The sequence below is a fragment of the Thecamonas trahens genome (genome assembly GCF_000142905.1).
Source record: "Thecamonas trahens ATCC 50062 unplaced genomic scaffold supercont1.1, whole genome shotgun sequence".
Classification (NCBI taxonomy): Eukaryota; order Apusomonadida; family Apusomonadidae; genus Thecamonas; species Thecamonas trahens.
This window is the reverse complement of record NW_013657679.1, coordinates 461,051-486,960: the sequence shown is the minus strand read 5'-3', so window position 1 is coordinate 486,960 and position 25,910 is coordinate 461,051. Positions and strand designations below refer to the sequence as shown.

The following is a 25,910-nucleotide window of genomic DNA, read 5'->3' as shown; positions in this document are numbered from 1 at the left end:
TCGTACTTTGTGAGCATGCCTTGCCCAGAAGCCACATTTTGGGTCGTCTCCAGCCAGAGGCCAGCCCCCTCTGCCTCCCCTCCCCACCTCCCCTGCTACCCTCACCCTCCCTTTCTGACACCATCACATACCTGACATCTCCACAGCCTTGCGTCGGACGACGGAGCGAGGTGTGGCCTACTCCTGACCACCTCACCCCCTCGTACCCATGCACATGTCCAACCCCTCGCCGGATCGTAGCCGCCACTCGTCTGCCAAACTCTCACGTGACCGACGAAATGGGCCCAAATTCGATGGGCTCCACAGAGACTGACGTACCGTCGGGTGCCACCGGCTCTCGGCCGTTGCGGGCGGGCGCAGTCTCACTGCTGGCACCTCTCACCACCCACGCCACCTTCCTTCCACACCTCCCACCCTTCATTGCGGCCAGAGAGACACGTCATGTCGCGGCACATTCGGACGGTGGGTACCGACCAGCTGCGGCTGGCGCAGCCCGAGGCGCTGAAGACACAGCCGGCACCGAGCTCGCGGGAGGCGGCCGGCCGAGGCGGGGCAAGCGGGGACGGCGACGGCGAGCCCGGAGCCAAGATGGTTGCGCTGGAGAGCAAGTGGGCGCGGCTACAGCAGGTAGAGCAGAACGCGTTTATGACGCCGCGTGAGCGGCAGAAGTTTGTCAAGGACTTGCAGGGCCTCTGCCGCGGCTACCGCGACGTCAACGGCGAGCTCCTCGACTCGGTGGCCGATCTCCAGGCGCGGCTGACCATGATGGAAGCGCGCGAGAAGACGCTCCGTGCCGAGCTCAAGGCGCAGCACAAGGTGACGTCGATGTACGAGCAGTTTTCGTTTGTGCCCGTCTCGCTCTCGGCCGACAAGCTGCAAGGCGACGTGGAGGCCATCGAGAACGATATCCGGGTCAACGAGCTCGTCACCGACGAGCCGCAGAACCTGATGGCGCCGTCGCTGCCGGCCGACGACAACGGGCGCAAGTGGATGCTGATGGAGCTCAAGTTTGAGCGGCTTGAGCAGCTCATTGTCGTGCTCAAGAAGAAGCTCCTCCGCTTCGAGGCCAACGAGCACCTGGCTCGTGTGGTGGAGGAGTACGGCGACCTCCCGCACATCATCCGCGACAACAACAGGCTCAAGCAGGAGAACACCAAGCTGCGGTCGCGCGAGCAGCGTTTTGCCTGCGACCCGCTGCTCAACAGATACTTTGGCGAGTCGGACGAGACCTTCCTTCGAGTCCTCACCATGGCACTGCAGAACGAGCTCGCCGCCCACCGCGCCCTTGTTGCCAAGCACAACCTGGCGGCGAATCCCAGCCTGGCACTCCTTGTCCGCCCACCGACCGAGCTGCCAGATCCGACCACGCTCGCCGATCTCGACACCTGGTTGCAGGATCCGCTCCTCCGTAACGACTTTGGCGACGAGCTCAAGGCCTGGCGCGAGGCCAACATCGGCGGCAGCCCGCCGTCGCAGGTCTCGCCAGCCAACGCACTGGCGCTCCTGCAGGAACTCAACCGGGTGAAGGAGACCAACGACTTGCTCACCGCGCAGGTGGCCCGACTTGAGGACGAGCGCCGACTCTCCGCCAACGTCGGCCTAATGCGCGAGTACTGTGACGCCGAGTTTGCCCACCCGCTCAAAGGCCTGGCCAAGAAGCAGTTCCAGGACATCAACGAGAAGCTTCTCGCCGAGCTCAAGTCGGTCAACTCTCAGTTTGCGCAGGCCGAGGCCACGCTCGCCATGCAGTCGGGCATTCTGGCGACCATGTCGTCCGAGAAGCAGACGCTCATGGAGGAGAACGTCATCATTGGCAAGCGCGTCCTTGCCCTCCTCAACCAGAACAAGGAGCTGCACAAGCGAATGGAGAAGACCTCACAACTTTGTCATTCGCTCTACCTTGCCAATCTCTCTACCATCCAGGGCGTGCTCGCCTCCAAGCTACCCGAGTCCCAGATTGAGACCTTTGTGCACTTTTTCCACCGCGACATTCTCCTCACCTACCTTACCATGTACAACGCCGCCGTCCGCATCCAGTCGTGGTACCGCGGCGTCAAAGTTCGCGTCTTCCTGGCCCGCCGCTACGCCTTTGTGGCGCGCGCGTGCCTCCGCTTCAAGCGGCGCCCTGTTCGGCGCCCGCAGCTACCGGAGCTCTCGTCGTCGGTGGCTTCGCTCGACTCGGACCAGATGATGCCCTCGGCGTCGGCGGTCTCGGGAGGCTCTAATCACGTCACCGGCCTTGTTGCCGCAGAGTACGACGAGGGCCCACTCCCGACCTTCCTCCCTGTCCTGCACACGCTCTCGCGCATCGTGCTCCATGTCGATGCCGACATCCGCACCGTCCTCCAGATCAAGTCGGTTCTCGCCATCTGCAAGCTCGAGATCCAAGAGAAGCTCCGACCAACCATGGAGCTTGAGCTCCACCGCTGGCAACGCTACGTCTCGCACAAGCACGCCAAGATCAACCAAGTCGTCGCGCGCGTCCTCAAGCCCAAGGACACAGCAGACTTTGCCCAGCAGTTCCTCTCACGCGGCCTCGACGCAGGCACACAGACCGAGGACGAGAACCCGGACGAAGCCACCAAGGAGACCAAGTCGGGCGCAAGTTCCGCCAAGCGCGACCGCCGGAAGAGCAAAGAGAAGAAGCGCCGCCACGCCCGCTCCCGCGGCGCTTGACGCCTGCTCAACCGACCGCATTGAAGACCAACAACTACAAAAAGTCCGAGGTATGAAGCGACGAAGAGGTGCTCGACATCCAGTCGTCGGTGATCAACTCGGTCGAGCTCTCCTTGCCGCTGGCCTTGTTCGGCGTAACGGCAGCGGCGGCAGTGGCGCGGCGGCGCCGACGGCGCAGACACAAGCCACCGATCGGGAGAAGGCAAACCACCACGACAAGGAGGAGAAAGAGAACCAGGGCAGCGGCGGGTGACATGTTGAGCGAAGTCCACGCCCCGCGCTCGACAACCGCCGTCATGACAAACGAGACCGCCTGCGCTTGCGGCGAGTTCCCGTTTGGGAGCGGCAGCGAGAGATTAAAGACGGCGGAAGCCGACGAGCCGCTCCGCTGCAACAACGGGTTGGCACCTGCATCCGCAAGCGCAGACGCGGGCACTCGCGCGTCGAGGGAGAAGACTGCGTCCAGGCTTAGGCTTGCCGGCCCGAGCCGCAGAACTTTGTCGTAGTCCCAGGAGAGTGGCGGGAGCGAGACCTGGGCTCTCCACGCCGAGCCGAGATCAGCCTCCAACCAACCGACCCGCACTTCTACCACGAGCCTGTCGCTCGGCCGCAGCGAGCCACCAAGCGCTGGCAGCTCGAGCGTCACGTTCAGCTCGCCGCCGCCCAGCGCGGCTACCGAGACTGTTGGCGCGGAGGTGGCCGACGCCGGACTAGCCACCGACCCGCGCCACACGCACGGCTCGCCAGCCACCGGGCGCCATACCATGTCACCCGCGCTTTCTTCTTTGGGCACCACGTTGACATGCGCCCGGCCGTAGACCGAGCTCAGCGACGGCGGGCGGGCGATGAGCGTCGCTGCGTTGTCGGCCACGCCGAGCACTCCTCCGCCGACCTGGCAGCCGCGGACCGCCACCAATAAGAGGGCCGCCACCACCATTACAACCCCACAGCGTCGACCCATGGGCGCCTGCATGCCGCCGGAGCGCATGTATGTGTGTGGGTGTGTGGGTGTGGCTGTGTGGGTGGTGAGGTGGCTGTCACTCGGGACTCTCTGGCTGCTTCCGCTGCTGTCGTGACTCATTCATTCCCAGACACGGGCGGTGCCGTCGGACGAGGCTGAGACGAAGAAGCCTGAGCCGGAGCCGACGAGCCCGTTGACCGACTGGGCATGGACGTCGAGGATGCGGACAAGGACTGCATCCACAGGACCATTGCTTGAGTCTGCATCGTTGGGATCAGCGGTGGTCGAGGCCGAGGACCGACTGGCGTCGACGTCAGCATCGACGTGCTGCTCGGCGTCCGAGAAAGACGGTGCGGCCTGGTGGCCCGAGTCGGGACACACGTCCCAGACCTTGATGACGCCGTCTGTGGCGCCGGTGAGGACGTAACGCGAGGGCGTGTCCGTCTCGAGGTCGTCGATAAAGAGGAGGGCGCGGACGGTGCGTCCCGAGTCCGAGGCAGCAATGTCAAAGGAGCGCATCGAGGCGGCGCCGCCGGTGCCGGCCGGGTCGTCCTTGGCCGTGCCAGGCCCAGCCTTGTTCTTGCGCCAGACGTGGACCGAGCCATCAACGTAGGCGGCGGCAACCATGAGTGGCGAGGCCGCAATGGTGGTAAGCGGCGTCGAGCCGATGGAGAGGACCTTGAGGCACGTCTGGTTCATGATGTTCCAGATGCGAACCGTGGCGTCGTCCGAGGCCGAGTACAGCGAGGCGTCCGAGGTGGCCATGGCCACGATGCCGCCGGTATGGTCCTTGAGGGTGGCGATCTGCGAGAGGCCGGTACCGGTCACGCCACCGTTGAAGATGTCGACGCCGTCGTCCTCTTGCCAAACCTTGATAACGCCAGACGCGTCGCCGGTCACAAGCATAAGATCGTACTCGGCGACGGACCAGATGGGGGCCTGGTGGGCTGAAAACAGCGAGGTTGTCGGCTCCCACGCCACCACATCCCAGCCGCGGATTGAGCGGTCGTGTGAGACTGAGTACAGGGTCGTACCGCAGACGACGGCGCCGCGGACCGGGCCCTTGTGTCCCTCCATCACCTTGAGCCGCTTCCAGCCTTTGACCGACCAGACCGAGACTGTGCCGTCGGCGGCGCCCGAGACAAAGATGCGACTGTCGGCGAGCGAGACGCAGAAGAGCGGCGCGCCTGAGCCGCGCAGCTCGTGGGTCGGCATGCACGTCTTGGCGTGGACGTAGTGGCGACGCGGCGGCGCAGCCATGTCGCCGCCGGCCACCGCAGCGAGTTGAACATCGATGATCGACGCGTTCATGGCCTTGTTGAGCATGCCGCGGGTCGCCAACAGCTCGTCCTCGGTCAGCGCGTAGTAGCGGATGAGGTTGAGGACCACGTCCTTGTGCTTGAACCGCTTCTTGGTCGCCTTCATCCACGCAAAGGCGACGTCAACAACAACAGCTTCGGACGAGACCGAGACGTCCGACGAGCCAAGGATGGCGACAAGGTCCTCGAGGCAGAGCGGGAGGAGCTGCTTGCCGGCAAAGGCGTCGAGATTGATGCGGATGGTGTGGAGGCAGACGTTGGCGAGGGCGCAAAGGTAGCGCGCGCCCGGCACCTCGTCGTCACCCAGCAGCATCGACCGCGCGGCCAGCAGGAGCTCAACGCAGTTGGAAACACAGACACGCTTGATGGTCTCGGTAGCGACGGCGGCAACCAGCTGCACAATCCGGAACCGCATGCCAATGCGCAGCAAGTCGATGAGCACGCTCTCGGGCCGCTTGCCGTCGCTGCGTGCCTCGACAAAGACCCGCACGCAGCCGAGATACACAAACTCGATCATGGCCGCAAAGAGCTCAACGTCAAAGCCGGCAACCGGAAGCCGGCAATCGGCGCCGCCGGCATCGCTGTCAAACGCGCTGCGGAAGGCAGTTGAGACCGCGGCCAGCACCGCGCGGTGGACGGTGAGCTCGACAACCGGCGTCTCGGGCGTCGCTGCCTCGAGCTCATCCACGCCCGACACGACCAGCGTGGCATCGCAGAGAACGCCGGCCTGGGCCATGGAAAACAGCGAAGCCGAGAGACCCTGTGCATTTGCGGCCTCGCTCGCGGACGCTGGGCCGATATCGTACAGCAGTGAGGCATCGATTGGCGCGAGCAGCGTGCCACGCGCCTGCGCCTCTTTCAGCTCGGTTTCGGCCTTGGTCAGAGTCCGCGCCCGTCTCCGCTTCTTGCGCCGGGCCTCCGAGACAACCGGCACGTCTGCAGCCAGCTCTGTAGCACGTGCATCCGTTTCCGACGCAGCAGCAGGCGCCGCCTTTGGCGCTCCGGTCGCGTTGGCGGTCACGCTCTCCAGCGTGTTGGCTATGTCGGTGAGCGAGCCCGGTGAGGTGGCCGACGTTGCCGCGGCCGCGTCGAGGTCACCGAACAGAAGGTCGTCGTACTTTTTGGCCATCCTGTATGTGTATGTATATGCGGTGTGTGTGTATGTGTGCGTGTGTATGTGTTCGGGTGTGTGCGGCGGGGAGCAGGAGTCGAGACGGGTGGCGGTGCGGTCACGTGGGACGTGGCACTGCAGACAAACCTGGTCAAGGAACCTGGTCGATGGGAGAGGCGCTGCTCGCGGCTCAACGGATGTTGATCGAGTTTACGACTGTAAAGACCTGCGGCAGCTTGTCTGGCCGGAGAGGCTTGACAGTGATCAGAACCCGGTCGGCGCGTTCCAAACCCACTTGTTGGCCGAGTGCTTGATGTCTGGGCCTGAGCCATCGTCGTTGGGGAGTGGCGGACAACCGCCGTGGAGAGAGAACTCGTCGGTGGCGCCGTTGGGATGGAGCGAGTAGAAGATGATGACGCGGCCCTTTTCGGGCGCGACGCGCAGGCCGTGGTTGCAGTCGGCAAAGTCGGCTGGCTGCGGGAGGCCGCCGGCGCGGCCAAAGACGGTGTGCCCGCCGCTGCGAACGGTTGAGCAGTACTCAAAGACGGTGGCCAGCCGGTTGACGGCACCGTACTTGTAAGCGCGCTGCAGCTGCGCGTTCTGCCGATACGCATTGACGTCAAAGTAGTCGTGGTGCATGACGTAGCGCGAGCCGGTCCCGATGTACTGGAGCACCTGGGTGGCCTCAAAGTTGGCCTCGGGCACGCGGACGAGCTCCTCGATGCGGCGGTCGATGAACTTGAGCGCCGGCGTCGTCGACTTGAGCCAGTGCTGCTCCGAGGTGCGCCATGTTGAAGAGTCTTTGCCGATGTCTTTGTCCTGGTGCGCGACCTCCGAGGTGAAAAAGTGCGGCTTGGCCTTGCCCACAATGTAGTCGCACTCGGAGAGGGCGAGGAAGTGGTGGACAGAGAGAACGAGCGGCTGGAGCTCGAGTGTCTCGAGCACAAGGTTCGGCGCACCGTCAACAAGGTTCTCGATCTCCCACATGTGGCCGATTTCGATGCCCGGCCAGAGCCACTGCCCGCCCTCAAACAGGAGCATGACCTGTTCGACCTGCGCCTTGGTCGACGCCCGCCGCGCCTGGTTGGTAAAGAACGCCCACGGCTGCCGGTGCTCACGGCCCGGCTCAATCGGCGCAATCTTGAGCGCAGCTGTGATGTCGGCCCGGAGCGTCTTGGTCGACTTGCCCGACACCGTCGCCGTCACTTGGCGCGACTTTTGCCCGTCCCGGTACGCCTTCATCACCAGCTCGGTCGGCATCTTGTCCGAGACCGATCCCGGCTCAGCCGGGTTGAAGCACACCACATGGTAGCCGCGGAAAGGCACGCTGACCTTGTACAGCCACTCATCGACTAGCACATCGCAGTCGCGCGTCTTCCACACACCCCAGTCGTCCTCGGCAGACGTCGGCGTCCGCACAATCCGCGACATGGTCACGTTCCGCGACGGCCGCGGCAGCTCACCAGCGTTGTCAATCCAAGCCTCACCAGACCCACCAGCGCCAGCACCAGCGCCATCTCCGCCCGATCCCAACCCCACTCTGACCGACGTATACACCGCAGCCGCAACAGCAACGGCGGCAACAACGAGCGCCAGGACGATGGTGGTCGAGCCCGAGCCCGACGCGTCGCCCTTCTTGCCAGGCACCGCCATCTTTGCCCTGCGCTTCCCGCCCTTGCTCTTGCCCTTGCTCTTGCCCGTGCTCTTTGCCATAGCTAGTGAGTGAGCAGGGGTGGAGTCAAGTATGCCAGCGTGCTGGTGCCTGTGTGGCGGTGGTGGTGAGGTCACGGTTGCAAAGTTGACGAAGCCATGCGTGGCAGCGCAGCGGCGGCAGGGATTGGGTCAATTTGGGCTGCGCCACTGGTCACGCAAGCAGTGCCATGGCCAATCCAGCCCATTGCCCAAGGTCTCACCAGGAGAGGCGCTTGGAACCGCTTGTGAGGCCATCTGGTGTTGTCACTGACTTTTGCTCACAGCCGTGGGCGTGGAGATGGCAATGGCTGTGGAGATGCCCGCGCCGCGCAGGACGGCCGAGCGACTCGCCGGCCGACTGCTGGTTGACGGCATGGCACTGCCCAGCATAGCTGATGCGGGCCTAGGCGTGTGTGGCGGCCACCCGTCCCTAACACGCTGTCACTGCCACCACTCTTCCACGCACCAACGCCATGACCCTCCCGGTGGTGCTCATGGTGGGCGAGAAGCCGTCCATTGCGCGGGCGGTGGCCATGTACGCGGCGCCCGAGGGCATGGAGGTCGTCACCCGCGACTCGACCGTCTCGCGCTCGCTGCCTGTCCACGAGTTTGAGGGCAGCTTTGCCGGCACCCGGGTGCTCTTTCGGGTGACGGCGGTCATCGGGCATGTGTACTCGCTCGACTTTGACCCGCAGTTCCAGTCGTGGGACGCCACGCCACCGCGCGATCTCTTCAGCGTTGCCACGGTGACCAAGAAGCGAGCCAATCCCAAGAGCCGGGTGTGCAAGCATCTGCAGGCCGAGGCCAAGGGCGCAGCTGCGGTGGTCCTCTGGCTCGACTGCGACCGCGAGGGCGAGAACATCTGCTTTGAGGTCCTTGACAACGTCCGCGATCGTCTCGTTCCTCACAAGGCCTTTGCCTCGCGCACCGTCTTTCGTGCCCGCTTCTCAGCCGTCACTCGCTCCGAGGTCGCCCGCGCCATGAGCAGTCTCGTCGAGCCCAACCCGGACGAGGCCGCGGCGGTCGACGCCCGCCAGGAGCTCGACCTTCGCATCGGCGTCGCCTTTACTCGCTTCCAGACCCGGCACCTCACCGCAAAGTACGGCAACCTGCCATCCGAGCTCATCTCGTACGGCCCGTGCCAGACGCCGACCCTCAACTTTGTCGTCGCCCGCCGCGACGCCATCAACGCCTTTCAGCCCGAGACGTACTGGCAGCTCATGCCGAGGTTTTCGCCGCCCGGCGGCGGCGCGCTCATCTCGCTCGACTGGACCCGCGGCCGTGTCTTTGACGCTGCAGTCGTCCAGGCCTACGCCGCCGCCCTCGACGGCGCCACAGCCGCGCTCTGCACAAGCGTGAGCCGCAAGCGCAAGAAGAAGCCACGCCCAATAGCGCTCAACACGGTCGGGCTGCTCAAGGTCTGCTCGGCTGGACTCGGCATCGGACCCAAGGCGGCCATGGCTGTTGCCGAGCGGCTCTACATCGACGGCTACATCTCGTACCCGCGAACGGAGACAACGGCGTACCCACCGGGCTTTGAGCTCCATGCGCTACTCGAGGAGCAGCGTCGGTCGCGGGTCTGGGGCGGGTACGTCACCTCGCTGCTGAGGTCCGGCCTCGCGCCGTCGCGCGCCGGCGTTGACGCCGGCGACCATCCACCCATTGTGCCGATGCGCGCGGCGTCCGAGGACGAGCTTGTTGGCGACGCCTGGCGGGTCTACGACTACGTCGCCCGCCACTTTATCGCCACCGTCTCACCCGACTGCGTAGTCGAGCACCAGACCGCTGCATTTAGCATTGCTGCGCCGTCAGGCGAGACCGAGCTCTTCCACGTCAAGGGTCTCATTGTCATTGACGAGGGCTTCTGCGCTCTCCTCCCACATCTCATGCCGGCCGGCAAGGCGCTGCCGCCGCTTTCGCCGGAGACCGAGTACACGCTCACCGACATTGTGGTCAGGTCCGGCGAGACAAGCCCGCCGGGCCTCCTCTCCGAGTCGGAGCTCATCTCGCTCATGGAGCGGCACAGCATCGGGACCGACGCCTCGTGCCCCACCCACATCAACAACATTGTGGAGCGCGGGTACGCCAAGGTGGTGGCCGGGCGCCGGCTCGAGCCGACCACGCTCGGTATTGTTCTCATCCACTCGTACTACAAGATCGATCCTGAGCTCGTGCTGCCCACCGTCCGGTCGAGCGTGGAGAGCCAGCTCGACCTCGTTGCCTCGGGCGTGGCCGACAAGGACGCCGTCGTGGCACACTGCATCGCCGCGTTTGCGGCCAAGTTTGACTTTTTCGTTGACTCGGTCTCGCTCATGGACTCGCTGTTTGAGGCCAACTACGCGCCGGTCGCCGACGCCGGCAAGTCGCTCTCGCGGTGCGGCAAGTGCAAGTACGTGATGCGGCTGATGTACCGTCCGTCGCGGCTCCACTGCCCGCGATGCAACGAGACGTATTCTCTGCCAAACAATGGGATCATCAAGCTCTTCCAGGAGAAGACCTGTCCGCTCGACGGCTTTGAGCTTGTTCTCTACTCGCTCGGCAAAAAGGGCGCCCGCTACCTCGTCTGCCCTGCCTGCTACACGAACCGTCCGTTCGAGCCGCCTACCTTTGCCGACGGCATGTCGTGCGACTCGTGTCAGGCGGCTGGCTGTGGCTACGCCGGCATCCACTTTTCGGTCGGCCCGTGCTCGGCTGCAGGCGTCCGCGCCGTGGCCGATGACGACTCGCCCGGCTGCCCGGGCACGCTCATGCTTGAGCCCATGTCTGCACCGGTATGGAAGCTCCACTGCACCGGATGCAACGTCATCGTCACTCTGCCTGACTGTGCCCACGACGTCAAGGTCCTCACCGGCGACGACCCGTGCGGCGGGTGCGGCGCGAACCTCTTTGCTATCGAGTTTCACAAGGACAAGCTCCCGCTCCCGGGCCTCGCCCGGCTCAATGGGTGCATCTTTTGCGACGAACTCCTTGCACCCGGCACTCGGGTCGTTCGCGGCAAGACCAAGCATCAGATGTTCAAGCGTGGGCGCGGGCGCGGCCGGGGGCGGAGAAAGAGAGGCAAGTTGGATCATTTGTTGCGGCACTGACACCTCATAGAGTCGGGCACAGCCGCAACGTCACGCCGGGCGTGCCAATCGAGGTCCGGATGACCTTAACGTGCTCGTTGTTGTAAAAGACCATGCTCTCGAGCTCGGCAACGAGCGCGTCCTCGACGGCGGCGTCGCAGCCGGGAGGGAGGAGGATGATGGCGCAGCCGCCGCCGCCGGCGCCAGTGAGCTTGGCTGGAAAGCCGTGGCGCGCTGCAGTTGTCATGACTGTAGCCAACGCCGGGTGCGAGACTCCAATGGCTGCAAGCAGCGCCTGGTTTGTCTCTACCAGCTCGCCGAGCTCGCTAACGGCGTCGTCGCTCGCCGGGCTGTGGGCCAGGGCGCTCAGAACGCCGACAGCGCTGTCGGCGAGCGCGCCCATGGCGTCAAGCACCGGGTCCATGACGTCCGGAAACGTGTCGCGCTTGGCGCGCACACCGGCGACAAGCGTCTTGGTCGACCGCGGAACGCGAGTGTCCACAAGAAGCAGCGAGAGCGACGGCAGCGCAACCGGGCTCGAGACGGCGGCCTCGTAGCGGACGGCGGCGCCAAAGGTGGAGACGGTGTTGTCGATGCCCGACGGGGTGCCGTGGATGACAACCTCTGCGCAAAAAGCCCATGCATTGATGGCGTCGAGGGTGGCTGGCGCCGGCGCGGCCTCGCCGCTCGTCTCGTCGCCCCACTGCAGCTCGGCGGCCGCCTGCGGTGACGCCCGCATGGCCGCCGCTGCCAAGCACGCCGAGAACGCTGCCGACGAGCCGAGGCCGGCGCCGATCGGAAGCTGCGACGCAGCGCGGACCTTGCCTGACGGAACAGTGCCGTCGGCGCGGCGGAGAATGCCGATGTACAGGTAGAGGAAGGCGGCAATCGCGGCATGATCGCCGTCCTCCAGCAGGGAGGCGGTGAGGGCGTCGACGAGCGCCGGCTCCGGGCGCGGCGGGGAGGCCAGCGGGAGCGGGGCGTCAGCCAGCACGCCCGCATCGTCCGAGGCGAGGAAGACTTGCAGCCGCTCCAGCGGCCAGGTCCGCGTCACGCCAATGTCCGGCAGCTCGACAGTGAGGGTGGGCGTGCCGTCGGGCGCAGGGCTGGTCAGCTGCGAAGAGGTCCGCAGCGCCACGGCAGCGGCCACCGCCGGCTTGCCGTACACCACCGAGTGCTCGCCAAAGAGAATGACCTTTCCCGGCGCGGACGCCTCCACGTGTGCGGCCATAGCTCCGGCTGCGGTAGGGGTAGGGCAGAGTGGGGTGGGGGCTGGGCTGGGGGACTGGCTTTAAGGCCAAAGGGGCGTTGGATCCCTTTTGGTGCCGGCGTGGCGGGTGGTTGCCGCCGGACGGCGCAGGAGCGGTGAGCTGGAGATCTTGAACTGCGGCGCGCACCGATTGCTGAGTTGTCCTCAGCGCATCTACTCCGGCTTGGTCTGGCGAAGCAAGTCGGGCAGGACAGAATGGGCTGGTGATGGCGTTGGCAGTGAGCGGACGGCGGTCTTGAGGGTGGCCACATGCTCCGAGGTCAACACGTAGGCCTCATAGACGCTGGCCAGATCGGTCGCAAGAACGGCGTTTGGCTCGAGCAAGCGGTTCTTGCTTTCACGGCCCCATGCTTTGGCCGCCTCGCCGCGGGCAAGCTCAGCGAGGCGGCGATGGGTGAGGGAAGCCGGCGGCTGCAGCGGCTGCTCGGTTCGGAGCTCCTTGACGGCTGCCTTGAGCGAGGCCTTGACCTTGAGCAGGGCCTTGAGCCTAGCGCGGCGGCGGATGGCTCGACGAAGCCGCCGGGCATCCCGCTCATATGTGAGGCCGGCGATGGACGTCGGGACGTCCAGCCGTAGCGTGGCGCCCATGAGCTCGTCGCCGCCGACAACGGCACAAGCCGGCGACGGCGTGCCTCCCGCAAGCGACGGCAGCGTCCGGAGCGTGGCCACGGCTCTGGAGCCATCAAACTCGAGCACTAGGTGGGCCGAAAGCGGATCGACACCGTGGAGGCTCCACGCTGTGACCGCTAGCGCCACCCGCTCTGCGTACGATCCAATCGGACGGGAGAGCGCGACGGTGACCGGCGGGTTGTAAGATGCCGGCCAATCGAGGACCAGCCGGGCAGTTTGCGCGTCGGCAACGTCGGCTGCGAGCTTGACCAAGTGCAGCTCGATACTGCTGTTGAGACCGACGCCGCTGAGCAGCGCTGTCTCGACACTGCTGCTGTGCGTTGTGCCGGAAGCAGCCGTTGCCGGCGGAGCTGGCGTGGGCGGTGGCGGCCTGCGCGAGCTTGTCGACGACAACCGCGACCAGCGCAGCAGCATCGACGTCGACCGCGACAGCCGCGCCAGTCGCGATCTGCGCTTGGCCGAGTCCGGTGAGAGGGGCGAGGTTGGCGGAGGAGGCGAGTCGTCGGCATCCGCGTCGGGGTGGGCGGCAGCTGGCGGAATGGAGATAGTCAGCTGCGGCGCCGACTGGGAGGCAACCGGAGAGCAGACCCGCGGGAGGAGCTCGTCAAAGACCTCAAGCCTGTTACCAGCATCGTCAAAAAGCGCCCATCGGGAGAGGTCCGGCAGAACGCGGGGAGCGACGGCGGCGACGGCTGCCGCAAGGACAACGCCGGCAGTGGAGGTTGGCGTCAGCGGGATGGCGAGCCTGCGGTCGTTGGGCAGGACGACGTAGGCCACCGGAGCGCGTGGCCCGTCCGGCAGCTGGAACAGCGACAGCGTCGCCGCGGCAGGCACCGAATCGGTCAGCGAGAGGATGCGCGGGAGTGGGCGGGAGGCGGGGGCAGGGCGGGCAGGTGCTGCAGCCACCGCGCTGGCAGCGGTGCCTGGCGCGAGGCCAAAGAGCAAGGCGTGAACTCGCCGGACGCTGCCACCTGGACCAAGCACCACCCGCCATTGCTGCGGATGAGGGGCGGCCATGGGCCACTGAGCCAGGTATCTGGCTCTGTCGCTGTCTGCGTCTCGGGGGCGCCGGGCGCGGGCGGACCGGTCTGGAAGCAGTCTGTAGTGCCAGCGGCCAGGTTTGGCGGCGCGGCCATGGCGAAAACCGCAGGCTGCCAGCAGTTCACTGTTGCGCTTAAAGAGGGATCAGGCATGGCCCGTGTCTTGGGCTTCGCGGAGCAGGGCCTCGAGCTTGGCGATGCGGGCAGCGGCCTTGCGGTTCTCGGCCTTCCAGTGGCGGACCTCGGTGTGGAGCTGTTCGGCAGAAGCTTCCAACCGGGCCATGGTTGCCTGCATGGACTGGAGCTCGCGGACCATAGAGGCGGTCTCGATCTCCTCTGCGGACTTCTTAGCCTCGGCCTCAACGTCTACCTTGGGCGCCCGGGCCGCGTTGAGAAGCGCTTCGAGGGCGCGGACACCGGCTGAGAGGCCGAGCGCCTCACCGGGATCGATGAGCGAGTGCTCTTCGAGGCTCAAGATGGAGGCGTGCAGAAAGGCAGCCGGGTTGCGCACAATGCGCTCGGCGACGTCGGCATCGGTGAGCATAGCGTGGAGTGTGTCGGCCAAGTGTGCGGGCACGAGTGAGTCGCGGCCGACAGCACTAGGCATCACAGCGTCGACAGCCTCATCCGACGGGGCGGTCTGCGCTATCAGCTGCAGCTTGTCGCGGGCCCGCCGCAGCTCGACAGTGTTAGCCTTGTGCTCGGTGACAAGCGCCTCGTGGTCGGCAACGAGCGCCTCGTGCGTAAGTTTGAGCACGCGGTACTTGTCGAGCCAGTGGGCCGCCTTTTCGTGGAGCAGGAGCATGGCCTTTGAGATCGGCGGTTGGTTCTTGGTCACTTCGGCGTCGTACTTGGTCTGGAGGATTACATACTTGTTGCGCTGGACTTTGAGTTCGCTAGCAAAGAGCTCAGCCTGCGCCGCGCGCTTCCGCTTGTCGCGCTCGTTCTGGACTCTCATCGCCTCATACTTCTTGTGCAAGGCGGCGTGGCGGCGCTTCCAGCGGGCGGTCTCCGAGTCTGCGCGGAAGACGGCGGTCTCCATCGAAGTGACATTGGCGTCCACCACCGCCGTCGCCTCTTTTCGGGTCCGCTGTGCCGACTGCTCAAAGGCGATCATCCGCGCCTCCATGGCGCGCGCCTTTTCGTGCGCCTCGGCGAGCTCGTTTCGCAGCACCTTGTTCTCGCTCCGCAGCTTGGCCATCTCGGCGTTGGCCCGGGCCGACATGGGCGAGTTTCGGCTCGGCACCCCGCCTGAGCATCCACCGCCGCTGCTGCCTGCCACATTGTTCCGCGCCGCCTTGACGTCCGCCCGCAGCCGGATGATCTCGGCCCGCAGCTGCTCGCCGTCGGTCAGCGCCTTCCGGGCCTCGGTCCGCACAACTCGCAGCGCCGCGTCTTGCTCGGCCACCTTGCGCGCCGCACCACACGCCCACTGGTACGCCCGCCGCCATGCACTCGCCACCTCTGCAGCTTCCTCGCTTGCCGGCGGGGGCGGGAACCGCGGAAGGTCCACGCACCCGGCGCCGCCGCTCGGCCTCGGGCCGACCTCAGCCTCGACCTCGCCCGCGCCCTGAGCCTTGGCCTTGCGGCCGCCAGGTGAGGGCGAAGCGCGCGAAGCAGGTGTGGGACTGGCAATGGGCGGAAGAACCCTGTGGGGCGACGCCATCCCGAGTCGGGTGTGGCAGCGTGGGTGTGGAGGGGAAGAAGGGCAGCAGCTCGTCGCGTGGGTGGCGGCGACAGCCGCAACGGTCGACGGCTGCCGACCGCACGCCCCCAAGCCAAGGGCAACCACCTCACCTCACCGGCACCGGCACCGCACCGCACACCGCACCACAGTCCAGAGCATTATGGCAAGCCGGCGGCGGGCCATGCATCACCCGCGGGTGCAGCAGCACTTCAAGCGCGGGCAAGAGTGCATGCGGGACGGCAACTACGAGCTGGCAATCTCAGCCTTCACCACGGCCCTGCTCGACTCGCAGAACGATCCCGAGTTCCGGCTGCACCTCGCGCAGGCGCTGCATGCCAACGGGCAGTACAAGGAGGCGCTGCAGCATTTGGAAGAGTGTGGCAAGTTCATCTCGACCGCCGCCTACTACGATGCTCGGGCGCAGACCGAGGCCAAGCTCGGACGGTTCTCCGAGGCCTTCCGCCACCACAAGAAGGCCATCGCCAAGGATCGCAAGGACCCTGCGCTTGGCGAGTACTACTTTCATCGCGGGCAGAGCTTTGCGGCGTCGGAGCAGTTTATCAAAGCCCGCAACGACTACAACATGGCAGTCAAGCTTGGAGTCTCGGGCGCCAACGTCCACTTTTGCCGCGGCCTCGTCTACCGCAAGCTCGCCACGCCTGAAGACCTCGCCAAGGCTGTCGAGTGCTTTGAGACTGCGGTCTCGTTCAACGCGCGCAATCCGGCGATCCACAACAACCTCGGCCTTGCGTACTTTGAGCGCGGCGACTTTGCCAAGGCGATCAACTGCTTTACCGCCGCCATCAAGTTTTCGGGACTGGCTGTGCCGGGCGAGCTCTCTCGCGATGCGCAAAAGGCGTTCTACCACAACAACAAGGGACTTGCGCTCTACCGGCTGGGCCAGCACTCGGCAGCCATCTCCGAGTTCCGCGAGGCCATTGCGCTCGAGGGCTCAGACCCGTACTTTTACCTCAACCTCGGCAAGTGCCTCCTCGCTACCAAGCGCTTTGAGTCGGCCCACGAAATGTTTGACGAGGCCATCTCCATCAACCCCTCGGTGGCACTCTTCTACCACTCCAAGGGCTGGGCGTTTCAGATCCAGGAGGACTACGAGGCCGCCATCATCCAGTTTGAGCTCGCGCTGGGGCAGGAGCCGGCCTACGTCCCGTCGCTCTACCACATCGGCCTCATGTACCACGCCACCCTCCAACACGCCGCGGCCTACGACTGCTTCACCAAGGTCATCCGGCTGGTGCCTGAGGATCCGCGTGCCTACGAGCGCCGCGGCATGGTGCTGCAAGACGAGGGCTCGCACGAGCAGGCTCTTGAGAACTTTGACACCGCCCTCGAGCTCGAGCCCGAGTACATGTCGGCGTACTACAATCGCGGCAACTCGCTCCTCCACCTCGGCCGCTACCCGGCTGCGCTCCACGACTTTTCCGAGGCGCTGCGGCTCGGCGACGCCGACCCACTTGTCTTCAACTGCCTCGCGCTCACCAAGAAGGCCGTGGGCGAGTGGCACGAGGCCGTTGCCTACTTTACCCGTGCCATCCAGCTCGATCCGCACAGACCAACTTTTCTCTTCAACCGTGGGCAGTGCTACGTCCAGATGGGCCTGTACAAGCGCGCAGTGGCTGACCTCAAGCTCGCCATCTCGTTTGACAGCAACGATCCCAAGCTGACCTACGTGCGCGGTCTCGCGTACTACGGGCAGTCCAAGTACAAGAAAGCCGTCAACGACTTTGTCGACGCCCTCAACCACGGCATCGACGACGCTGTCGCTCCCGACTGTCACTACCACATCGGGCTCTGCTTCTGTCACGGCGGCATGCACGCCGAGGGCGTCCGCCACTTTTCGCTGGCTCTCTCGCTGCGCTCGGACCGCATCGAGTATCTCCACGAGCGCGCAAAGGCACTCCAGCTCATGGGCTGCGAGGAGGACGCCGTCGCAGACTTTACCGCCGTCATCGAGGCCCAGCCTGGCAATGCCCACGCATACTTTCGCCGCGCTTTTGCCCTCAAGGCTATGGATCTCATGGATGCTGCCGCCGCAGACTTTGAAATGGCCGCCCGTCTCGAGCCCGACAACCCGCGCCTCGCCGTCAACTTTCACAAGATCCACGCTATCGACTGCATTGTGCTCTGCAAGCCTGGCGAAGAGGCCATCAACGCGCCATCGACACTTGCGGACGTACTCGCCACCACAGACAGCTCCATGCTTGCCCGCTTCTCGCTGGACAACCGCGAGATTGTGCGGCGCCCCGAGTCGTCGACGGGCTGGCAACAGAGCTGAGCCAAGTAACACTCGCAAGTAGCTACGGCTCCAGGACACACGCCCATGCACCCTGCACGACATGCTCGACAGCTGCCTCGAGCCAGTGGCCGACAACAATCTCGATCTGTCCGGCACTGCCGCCGGCGTTCTCGGCGGCAGCCACAATGTCGAGAACAGCGACAAGCGCAGCAGGAGCGCCGTCGCCGCCAGCCGCCGCGTACTCACTATCGCCCGCAGGGCAGGTGAGCGGATCAGCCATCACCCGCGCGGCCAGCGGTGTCGACCGATCCTCCTCGAGATAGCCCTTCCAGTCGGGGTCTTCGGGGTGGATCGAGTCGTGGAGCGCGGTCATGGCCTCGCCGGCGAGCCAGCGATCGCGAACAGAGAGGACAAAGTCTGGACCAAAGCGGTGAGCAAGGCCGGCAACAACGGCGCGCAGTGCGCTCGGCGAGCTTGGGGCCTTCACTTCCCACAACCTGTCCAACTCCAGCAGCGCCGGATGGTGGACCCAAAAGTTGGTCGAGATCGATGCGTCGTGCGTTCGCACAGTGTGGAACCAGAGTGGCGGGAGGTAGAGCACGTCGCCCTCGTTGAGAACAACCCGAAGCCCTGCGCCCTGAAGCGCGGCCATGCGCTCTTTCCATGCCGTCTTGTTGGTTGCAAAGAGCGAGTGCGGGAGGGTGCACGGGAGCGGACCGGGCCAGCATGGCGAGCCGCGGCCCGGATCGAGCCGCAGGTCGACCGCCAGCTGGCGGTGGTAAAAGGAGGAGCGCGGAAAGAGACCCAGATCACGGTAGGCCTCGGGCGGGAAGAGTACAAGCTCCTTGGAGCCGTAGAGCTGGACGAAAAAGTTGGCCGGGTAGTCATCGTGGAGCGGGGTGACCACGCCGCGCGACGAGAGCCAGAGCTGGTGGACGATGTCATCGACATGCGCGCCGAGCGGCGCCACAAACGGCGCCAGCGACCCGATGTCTGCCGCCAAACGCGCGTCCTTGGCCAGGAACCACTCGCCCGGCACCGAGGCATAGCCGTAGCCACTGGTCCCGTCCATCACCGCCTTGGCCGTCATCGGGCCGAGCGGGCAGCAGCCGCGCGGGAAGAACGCCGCACTCGCTGACCCATAGCTTTGAAGCTTGGCCGGCAGCGGGCTCTGGCCCAGGGCCTCGTCCAGATACTCGGGCGTCCACTTTGCTGTCGCGCCCCAAGCGGCCACCTCGGGCGGCGCCCGCAGCACCGAAGGCACCTGCTCCGCTACCGCCGTCTCTGCCCACTCGCCCAGCGGAGCAGGCGGCGACGGCGCCAGCGGCGACCGAGCCACAAAGAACGGCGCCACAAACGGCGCCAGCGACCGCCGTGCCGCACCGGCCTCGGCCGTCGCCATGAGCACTACCACCAGCAGTGCCACTGCCACCAGCACGGCTCGCTGCCATGTCCCAGGAGCGCTTCTCTTAGCCGTCATCGGGGAGCGGGCGAGTGAGGTGGGGACGGTGAGCGGACGCTGCCGGACCGATCGGCGACCGGCGACTAGGAGCGGACGACGCCGGCCCGGCGACTGTGCGCGAGAGAGCGATCTGTTTTATGCGTGAGTGGCGGCGCACTTGCGGAAGGCCTCGACTTCGGCGGCACAGGCGAGGACGTCGTGGCCTGCGGCACGGTAGCAGTCCACAAGCGCCTTGCGGGCGTCGGGACAACGCGAGTTCTTAAAGTCGCGGGCATCAAGTGAGTCGACACCCTGCCAGCGCTGCAGCTGGGCCTCGAGCGCGGCCATGGCGTCGACCTCGGCCGACGCGGCGGCGGCCGACGATGCCGAGACCTTGCGCAGCTCGGCGTCCTGGCGGGCCCGTTCCGACTCGTGGCGGGTCCGCAAGCGTTTAGCTTCGGCCTCGGCACGCTTGCGAGCTGCGTCCGCCGACTGTACCTTGCCGGCAGCGGCTGCCTCGGCGGCGTCCGCCAGCTGCTTCCGCAGCTGCTCGTGCTCCTCCTTGACGTCGCTTAGCTGGCGGAGCAGGACCTCGGTGCTCTCGTACGGCAGCGAAGCCTGCATGTACCGTGCCCGCGGCACTGACGCGTGTCCGCCAAAGTCCGGCCCCGGCTCGGCCCGGGCACTGCCACCGTTCCCTCCGTACCGTGCGCCGTCGGCTGCTGCAGCACCCGACCCGGCCCCGGCCGCAAAGCCGGCAGCAAAGCCGCCTGACTTCCCACCAGCCCCGGCAGCCTGGCTCGCGCTCTTGCTCGACGCCTGCCCATCTCCCTTGGCACTGCCCTGGCTGCTGCTGCTGCTGCTGCTGCTGCTGTTGCTGTTGCTGGAAGCCCTCGGTCCGCCTCCACTGGCTCCAGAGGCCTTGGCTGCCGTGGCCTGCTGCTGCTGACGCGCCCGGCCGACGCCGCCACCCGGCACGGCCACGCCCTCTGCGTTCAGCAGGGCCTCGACAAGGTTGTTGGTAATGCGCAGTGACATCTGCACATTCTCCGGAGGCGTTGGCGTCCGTGACTCGCGCGCACCCATCCTGTCTGTGTCACCGGCACAGTGGGAGTCGAGTGGAGTGTGGGGCGGGCGGGACGTGTGTGTGTGTGTGAGCGGGGAGGAGGGGGGGGGGGGGGGGGCTAGACCCGGGCTCACTTTGACCTTACTCGCAGCAGGCGGCAGAGGCTGCAGGTACAACCATGGCAGCCAAGTCACCAGAGACCTGCTTTCTTCACATGGCATTCAATAGTTACTACTGGACCTTGCACCGCTTGGACTTGCGATCTTCGCCGTCACCGTCCGATGAGGCCGAGGCCGAGGCCGACGACGGCCGGGCGCGGGCAGCCTTGCGGGCAGCGGCGAGAGCCTTCTTGGCCATCGAGCCAAAGTACTTGTGTCGGATGGCGTCGGCAGCCGTGATGCGGTTGGCGGGCTTGACTTTCAGCATGGATTCGAGCAGCTGCATGCGCGGCTTGCTCCGCATCGACTTGGGCAGGCTCTCGATCTGCCGCATGATGCGCGAGTGCGAGAGCTCGGACCGCAGCGACGACGGGACCTTGAAAAGGAGCTCGAAAAGACGACGCCAGCCGAGTAAACATCGACGGCAAACGAGTAGCCGGCCTTACGCGCCTTGCGCGAGCGGATCTCGGGCGCCATGTAGCCTTCGGTCCCGGTGTACGAGGTCGGCGGCCGGTGCGCAGAGTAAACTGTGGCGCAATCGTAGTCAATGAGAATCGCCCGCTTGGACGCCGCGTCGAACAGAATGTTGTCTGGCTTGACGTCGCGGTACACGACACCGCGCTCGTGGCAGTGGGCAAGCGCCACCAAGAGATGGAACATGTACGCCCGAATGACAGACGACGACGACTTGCCGTCGACAACCGTGTCCTGGATAAACGGCACCACAATGACGTAGCAGCTAGTCTTGGGTAGCGTGTACCACGCCAGCACCTCGACAATGTTGGGGTGTCGGCCAAGGTGTTTGAGAATACCCACAGACTTGGGAAGCTTGCGCTCGCTCCACCGGTCGTCGTCAAAGATCTTGATGACCACACGCAGGTTCGGCTCGTCGCGCGGCGACGCGAGGTACAGCACCGTATCGTCGCCGGTGTACAGCCGCGATCGGAAAATGTACTTGGCCGTGAGTACAAACACGTTCTCCTCCTGCGGAAACTTGGCCCGCAAGTACGACGACGACGAGAGCTCCTCGTAGCTGGACTCATCAGACTCGTCACCGTCGTCGTCGCTCTCGTACTCGTACTCGCCACTCGAGCTCGCCGATCCGCCGCCGGTCGCGTCTGAACCTGCCGTGCTAGCGACTGGCGGCGACTTGGGAACGTAGTCGGCCGCTGGCGACGACGCAGGCGTCGAACCCGAACCCGATTCCGAGCCCACAGCTTCGGTTTTGGCTGCAGTTTCGCTCGAATCTTTCCTTGGGCTAGCCTTGTCTGCCCTGTCTGTCTTGCCCGCCTTGCCCGTCTCCTCGTCGACCTTGACCTTGACCCTCCGCAGCTTGCGCTTCTTCTTCCGCCGCCGACCTTGCGGCGCCTCGCCTGAGCACTTGGATTTGCGGTTTGCGTGCTTGCGGCTGCCGCGCTTGCGGGCCGGAACCTTGCGGCGCTTGTGGCGCCTCTTGTCGGGCCTGCTCGCTGCCGTGCCGCCCGAAGCAGCCGCCGCAGGCAGCGTCGACACACTCTCGCTCTCGCCGTCGCTGCCCAGCGCAACCGCGCTCAGCCCCGACTCACCCGAGCGCAAATCGAGCGCGTCGCCGCCCAGTTCGACAATGACGCGCGAGGCGTCGCGGAGCTGGCTCTTGTACGCTTTGATGTCGCGGGCGTAGGCGGCGAGCCGGCGGCGAAGCATTGTCTTGTCATGCTCGAGCGACTTGACAGCTTTGGACAGTCGAGCGTTAGCAGCCTCAATATCCTCGCTCTCATCACCGCGCGGCGACGGTGCAGCGACCGAGCCGTGACTTGTCGAGCCGCCCGCACTCGCGCCGGCCGCCGACCGCGACTCGAGCAGGCGGATCGTCTCGGCGGCGCGATCGGCCTCGGCGGCGGCCTCCTTGCGGATCCGAGCAATGGTCTCGTACTTTTCGGCCTGAGTCCGCTGATGCGAGGCGAGCAGAGCCTCAACCTCACCCTCCAGTGCCGTGATGGCCGCATCCTTGTCCGCCAGCACTGCCCGCTGAACCCTGACGAGGTGGCCGCGCTCGTCGGCCCGGGCCCTCGCCTCGGCCACTGCCGCCCGCAGCTCGTCGTCGCGCAGCTCGTCGAGCGAGCCCCATTCTTGGCTGGCATCCTTGGTGGCATGCATGTTGTCAGCCGTACCGTCGTTTGCAGCCCCGCTACGGCCGCCAAGCGCGTCTGTTTTGCCCGTGACGCTCACGTCACTCAGACGACCGTCGCCGACTGATTCGTGCCCAGCCTGTCCGGCCTGCTCGACCTCGCTCATGGTGGGTAACAGCACGCGTGCCCGGGGAAGAAGAGCGTCGCGTGGAGTGGAGGAGTGGAGTAGGAGTGAGAGTGGGATGGGTGGAGGGGATGGGTGGGGTGGGGTGCAGGGGGTGGGTGGGGTGCAGGGTGCGGTGGCGGAGAATGAGACCGGTGAGAGAGAGGCCAAGGCGGCCACGGCAGAAATGACCAGTGAACAATGGCAATGGCGAACAGTCGGCCAGCCACCGATCGGCCAGCCAGCCAGCCGTGACTCGTCGGAACACACTGCCGCCGCTTTGAGCACTCGCTCACAGACACAGACTCGCACTCGACCCTCTCCCCTCCTTCCCCTCTCCCCACCACCACTATCACCTATAGAGGAAAGTTGTTGTGGAGAATATGAGCGCTGACGAGGCTAAATACAAAAAGACCGGCATGAACATCCGCACCGGTGGGCTGGAGGCCTCGGCGAGCGAGGAGAAGAAGCCGAGCTCGGAAGGTGGAGGCGTGGCAAGCGAAGCGCAGAGGAGCGACGCACCGCTGTTTCGCCCATCGACGACGCCGCTCGAGTCGCCGGCGTCGTACTTTCGCATCTTGCGGAATCCCAAGCCGCCGGCCAACATGGAGTCGCTGCTGCTCGAGCCGTTCTGCTACATCGCCGACGTGCCGGGCAAGGGCGTGCGGTCGATGCTGATCAAGGCGTTCAACCACTGGCTGGAAGTGCCAGACGAGCAGGTCCGCAAGATATCCGAGGTTGTGGAGATGCTGCACAACGCGTCGCTGCTCATCGACGACGTGCAGGATGGGTCCGAGCTCCGCCGTGGAGTCCCGTGTGCCCACAAGGTCTACGGCGTGGCGCAGGTGATCAACTCGGCCAACTACGTGTACATGCTCGCGATGGAGAAGGTGGCGGCGCTCGGCCACCCCGACGCGCTCTCGGTCTGTCTCGAAGAGATGCTGCAGCTGCACCGTGGACAGGGCCTCGAGCTGGTTTGGCGTGACAACGTCGAGTGCCCGACCGAGGAAGAGTACCAGCGGGCGGTGCTGGACAAGACCGGCGGGCTGACCCGCCTCTCGTCCAAGCTCCTCACCCTCTTTGCGCAAAAGGACGAGGTGGTCGATCTTGTCCCGCTCGCCAACCTCATCGCGCTCCACTACCAGATTCGCGATGACGTGCTCAACCTGACCGACAAGCGCATGCAGGGTCTCAAGGGCTTCTGCGACGACCTGACCGAGGGCAAGTTCTCGTTCCCGGTCATCCACGCCATCCGTGCTCGGCCCAACGACTCACGGCTGATCAACATTATCCGCCAGCGGACGACCGACCCCGAGGTCAAGCGCTACGCCGTCCGCTACATGCACTCTGTCGGCTCGTTTGTCTACGCCGAAAAGGTACTCAACAAGATCCGAGACTCGATCCTCGACACTATTGCCGAGTACGGCGGCAACGAGCTCCTCACCACCATCGTCGTCGACCACCTCTGCAAGCCGCTCGATCTCTCCGTCGACGACGACTCTACTCACGACGCCCACGCCTCGTCTGCCCCGTCGATGTTGTAAAGCCCCAATTTGTACGAGTTCAAACAGCCACTCTTGGCCGAGTCACGTGGTCGCGCTCGGACCTCGCTGCTGTCCACACAGCTGCCACACTCGTCCATCTCGGAACCACAGATGAAGACGGGCAGCGCTACTCTTGTTGCACTCCTTGCTATGGCGGTCCTCGCCACGGTGGCCCACGGGTCGCTGGTGAGCGTGGCGCGGGCGGTCAAGGCCAAGGCTGCGGCGGCCGGGCTCGGCGACGGCCCCCGCCGCCGTCGGGCAACGCCAAGTTCTTCACGGACCAGCTTGTGGACCACAACAACCCAGACGCCGGAACGTACGCACAGCGGTACTACGTCAACGACACGTTCTTTGACGGGACAGGCCCGGTCTTCCTCTGCATGGGCGGCGAGACGCCGCTCTACGACGCGGTCGCCATCACCGGCTCGTACCACTGCGGGTTCATGGTCGAGGTCCTCGCCCGCAACCACTCGGCGCTCATCCTCGCCCTCGAGCACCGGTTCTATGGCGCGTCGATGCCGCGGCCGGATCTCTCGGTCGACTCGCTCAAGCTCCTCACCACGCCGCAGGCGCTTGCGGACATGGCGAGCTTTGTCAAGTATGCCTCGACCAAGTTTGGCCTCACTAGCGCCAACAAGTGGGTCACCTTTGGCGGCTCGTATCCGGGCATGATGGCTGCCTGGTCGCGTCTCTTCTACCCGGAGCTTATCCACGCCTCGGTCGCGTCGTCGGCGCCGGTCCAGGCCCAGGTCGAGTTTACCGGCTACCTCGACGTCGTCGCCGCCTCGATGGCTGCGCCCATCGTCGGCGGCTCGGCCGAGTGCGTCGATGTGCTCAAGGCGGGCTATGCTGCCGTCGGCGAGATGCTTGCCGGCTCGGCAGCCCAGCGCGCCCAGCTCGCCTCGGAGTTTGGCGTCTGCTCGGGAGCTGCGTCGTCGCTCGACGACAAGGCCAACTGGGTCGTCTTCACCGAGTCGCTCGGCGGCCTGCTCCCAGTCCAGGAGAACGACCCGGCGTGCACTACCCCGGTCTGCGACATTGCTTCTGTCTGCAGCACCGCGCTGCAGGTCGTCAAGTCTGGCGGCAAGCCTTACGATGCCATCGCGAGCATCAACGCCATCGCGAACGCCGGTCAGTGCCTCAACGTCTCGTACACCGGCGAAATGGCTGCGCTCATGGATACTCACCCGGACCCGAACTCGGTCAACGCCATCATGCGCTCGTGGACCTGGCAGACCTGCACCGAGTACGGCTACTACCAGGTGTGCAACCCGGACTCGGACTGCATCTCGGTCTCGTCGCCCCATCTCAACGACATCGAGTCGTACCTCGTCCAGTGCAAGCAGGCCTTTGGTGTCTCGCCGGCCGAGACCTACGCCGCTGCCAACGCCTCCAACGCCCGCACCGGAGGCTGGAACCCGCACTCATCCAACATCCTCTGGGTCAACGGCGCCATCGATCCGTGGCACGCCCTCTCCATCAACAAGCCGGTCAACGGCATGCCCGCCATCTATGTCCCGGGCGCCTCGCACCACTTCTGGACCCACCCGCCGCTCCCTACGGATCAGCAGCCTATCGTCGCAGCCCGGCTGGCCATCGCCGCTCAGCTCCAGCAGTGGCTCTGATGGCGAGGATAAAAGCCACGTCCTGCGCAAGCCTCGCCACACTTCACCCCACCCAACCCACCGCGACTGACGAGATGGCGCGGGTGGTAGAGCCGTCACA

At 65.5% G+C, this 25,910-nt stretch overlaps 15 protein-coding genes across 15 annotated transcripts in view; 5 read left to right on the top strand and 10 right to left on the bottom strand.

Moving 5' to 3' along the window:
• AMSG_00218 (myosin) overlaps positions 1-37 on the bottom strand; it is a gene marked incomplete at its 5' end in the record, with an annotated part of 9,014 nt that extends 8,977 nt beyond the window's left edge. The window contains one exon of the mRNA XM_013907625.1: positions 7-37. Coding sequence (XP_013763079.1) covers positions 7-37 — 31 coding nt within the window. The remainder of the gene's footprint in view (positions 1-6) is intronic.
• A 404-nt stretch (positions 38-441) lies between these two features.
• On the top strand, positions 442-2,854 carry AMSG_00217 (uncharacterized protein; the record flags this gene model as incomplete). The annotated part of the gene is made up of 1 exon (XM_013907624.1): positions 442-2,854. One exon carries the CDS (start codon positions 442-444, stop codon positions 2,674-2,676), a length of 2,235 nt encoding a protein of 744 aa, XP_013763078.1. The 3' UTR covers positions 2,677-2,854.
• AMSG_00216 (uncharacterized protein) lies at positions 1,877-3,613 on the bottom strand (the record flags this gene model as incomplete). The annotated part of the gene is made up of 1 exon (XM_013907623.1): positions 1,877-3,613. The coding sequence occupies one exon, from the start codon at positions 3,611-3,613 to the stop codon at positions 2,711-2,713; it is 903 nt and encodes a 300-aa protein (XP_013763077.1). The 3' UTR covers positions 1,877-2,710.
• Positions 3,614-3,741: 128 nt separating this feature from the next.
• Positions 3,742-6,237, bottom strand: AMSG_00215 (uncharacterized protein). Its single transcript, XM_013907622.1, has one exon. The coding sequence runs from the start codon at positions 6,083-6,085 to the stop codon at positions 3,758-3,760; it is 2,328 nt and encodes a 775-aa protein (XP_013763076.1). The 5' UTR covers positions 6,086-6,237; the 3' UTR covers positions 3,742-3,757.
• Positions 6,238-6,273: 36 nt separating this feature from the next.
• On the bottom strand, positions 6,274-7,801 carry AMSG_00214 (proly 4-hydroxylase). The gene has a single exon (XM_013907621.1). The coding sequence runs from the start codon at positions 7,778-7,780 to the stop codon at positions 6,332-6,334; it is 1,449 nt and encodes a 482-aa protein (XP_013763075.1). The 5' UTR covers positions 7,781-7,801; the 3' UTR covers positions 6,274-6,331.
• Positions 7,802-8,184: 383 nt separating this feature from the next.
• AMSG_00213 (DNA topoisomerase) lies at positions 8,185-10,947 on the top strand. Its single transcript, XM_013907620.1, has one exon. The coding sequence runs from the start codon at positions 8,233-8,235 to the stop codon at positions 10,843-10,845; it is 2,613 nt and encodes an 870-aa protein (XP_013763074.1). The 5' UTR covers positions 8,185-8,232; the 3' UTR covers positions 10,846-10,947.
• AMSG_00212 (mevalonate kinase) lies at positions 10,812-12,055 on the bottom strand (the record flags this gene model as incomplete). Its single annotated transcript, XM_013907619.1, has 1 exon — positions 10,812-12,055. The coding sequence occupies one exon, from the start codon at positions 12,053-12,055 to the stop codon at positions 10,850-10,852; it is 1,206 nt and encodes a 401-aa protein (XP_013763073.1). The 3' UTR covers positions 10,812-10,849.
• Positions 12,056-12,194: 139 nt separating this feature from the next.
• On the bottom strand, positions 12,195-13,860 carry AMSG_00211 (uncharacterized protein; the record flags this gene model as incomplete). Its single annotated transcript, XM_013907618.1, has 2 exons — positions 12,195-13,695; positions 13,749-13,860. 2 exons carry the CDS (start codon positions 13,858-13,860, stop codon positions 12,248-12,250), a joined length of 1,560 nt encoding a protein of 519 aa, XP_013763072.1. The 3' UTR covers positions 12,195-12,247.
• A 10-nt stretch (positions 13,861-13,870) lies between these two features.
• AMSG_00210 (uncharacterized protein) lies at positions 13,871-15,431 on the bottom strand (the record flags this gene model as incomplete). Its single annotated transcript, XM_013907617.1, has 1 exon — positions 13,871-15,431. A coding segment is annotated over one exon (1,522 nt), but the record flags the coding sequence as incomplete, so codon positions are not given.
• Positions 15,432-15,628: 197 nt separating this feature from the next.
• Positions 15,629-17,773, top strand: AMSG_00209 (uncharacterized protein). Its single transcript, XM_013907616.1, has one exon. The coding sequence runs from the start codon at positions 15,633-15,635 to the stop codon at positions 17,742-17,744; it is 2,112 nt and encodes a 703-aa protein (XP_013763070.1). The 5' UTR covers positions 15,629-15,632; the 3' UTR covers positions 17,745-17,773.
• AMSG_11595 (uncharacterized protein) lies at positions 17,767-19,107 on the bottom strand (the record flags this gene model as incomplete). The annotated part of the gene is made up of 1 exon (XM_013907739.1): positions 17,767-19,107. One exon carries the CDS (start codon positions 19,105-19,107, stop codon positions 17,767-17,769), a length of 1,341 nt encoding a protein of 446 aa, XP_013763193.1.
• Positions 19,108-19,302: 195 nt separating this feature from the next.
• Positions 19,303-20,232, bottom strand: AMSG_11594 (uncharacterized protein; the record flags this gene model as incomplete). The annotated part of the gene is made up of 2 exons (XM_013907738.1): positions 19,303-19,831; positions 19,853-20,232. The coding sequence occupies 2 exons, from the start codon at positions 20,230-20,232 to the stop codon at positions 19,303-19,305; spliced, it is 909 nt and encodes a 302-aa protein (XP_013763192.1).
• A 211-nt stretch (positions 20,233-20,443) lies between these two features.
• On the bottom strand, positions 20,444-22,644 carry AMSG_00207 (serine/threonine protein kinase; the record flags this gene model as incomplete). The annotated part of the gene is made up of 2 exons (XM_013907615.1): positions 20,444-20,758; positions 20,794-22,644. The coding sequence occupies 2 exons, from the start codon at positions 22,642-22,644 to the stop codon at positions 20,444-20,446; spliced, it is 2,166 nt and encodes a 721-aa protein (XP_013763069.1).
• A 309-nt stretch (positions 22,645-22,953) lies between these two features.
• AMSG_00206 (farnesyltranstransferase) lies at positions 22,954-24,185 on the top strand (the record flags this gene model as incomplete). Its single annotated transcript, XM_013907614.1, has 1 exon — positions 22,954-24,185. Exon 1 carries the CDS (start codon positions 23,025-23,027, stop codon positions 24,183-24,185), a length of 1,161 nt encoding a protein of 386 aa, XP_013763068.1. The 5' UTR covers positions 22,954-23,024.
• A 111-nt stretch (positions 24,186-24,296) lies between these two features.
• On the top strand, positions 24,297-25,810 carry AMSG_00205 (prolylcarboxypeptidase; the record flags this gene model as incomplete). The annotated part of the gene is made up of 2 exons (XM_013907613.1): positions 24,297-24,453; positions 24,492-25,810. 2 exons carry the CDS (start codon positions 24,297-24,299, stop codon positions 25,808-25,810), a joined length of 1,476 nt encoding a protein of 491 aa, XP_013763067.1.
• Positions 25,811-25,910: the final 100 nt, after the last annotated feature.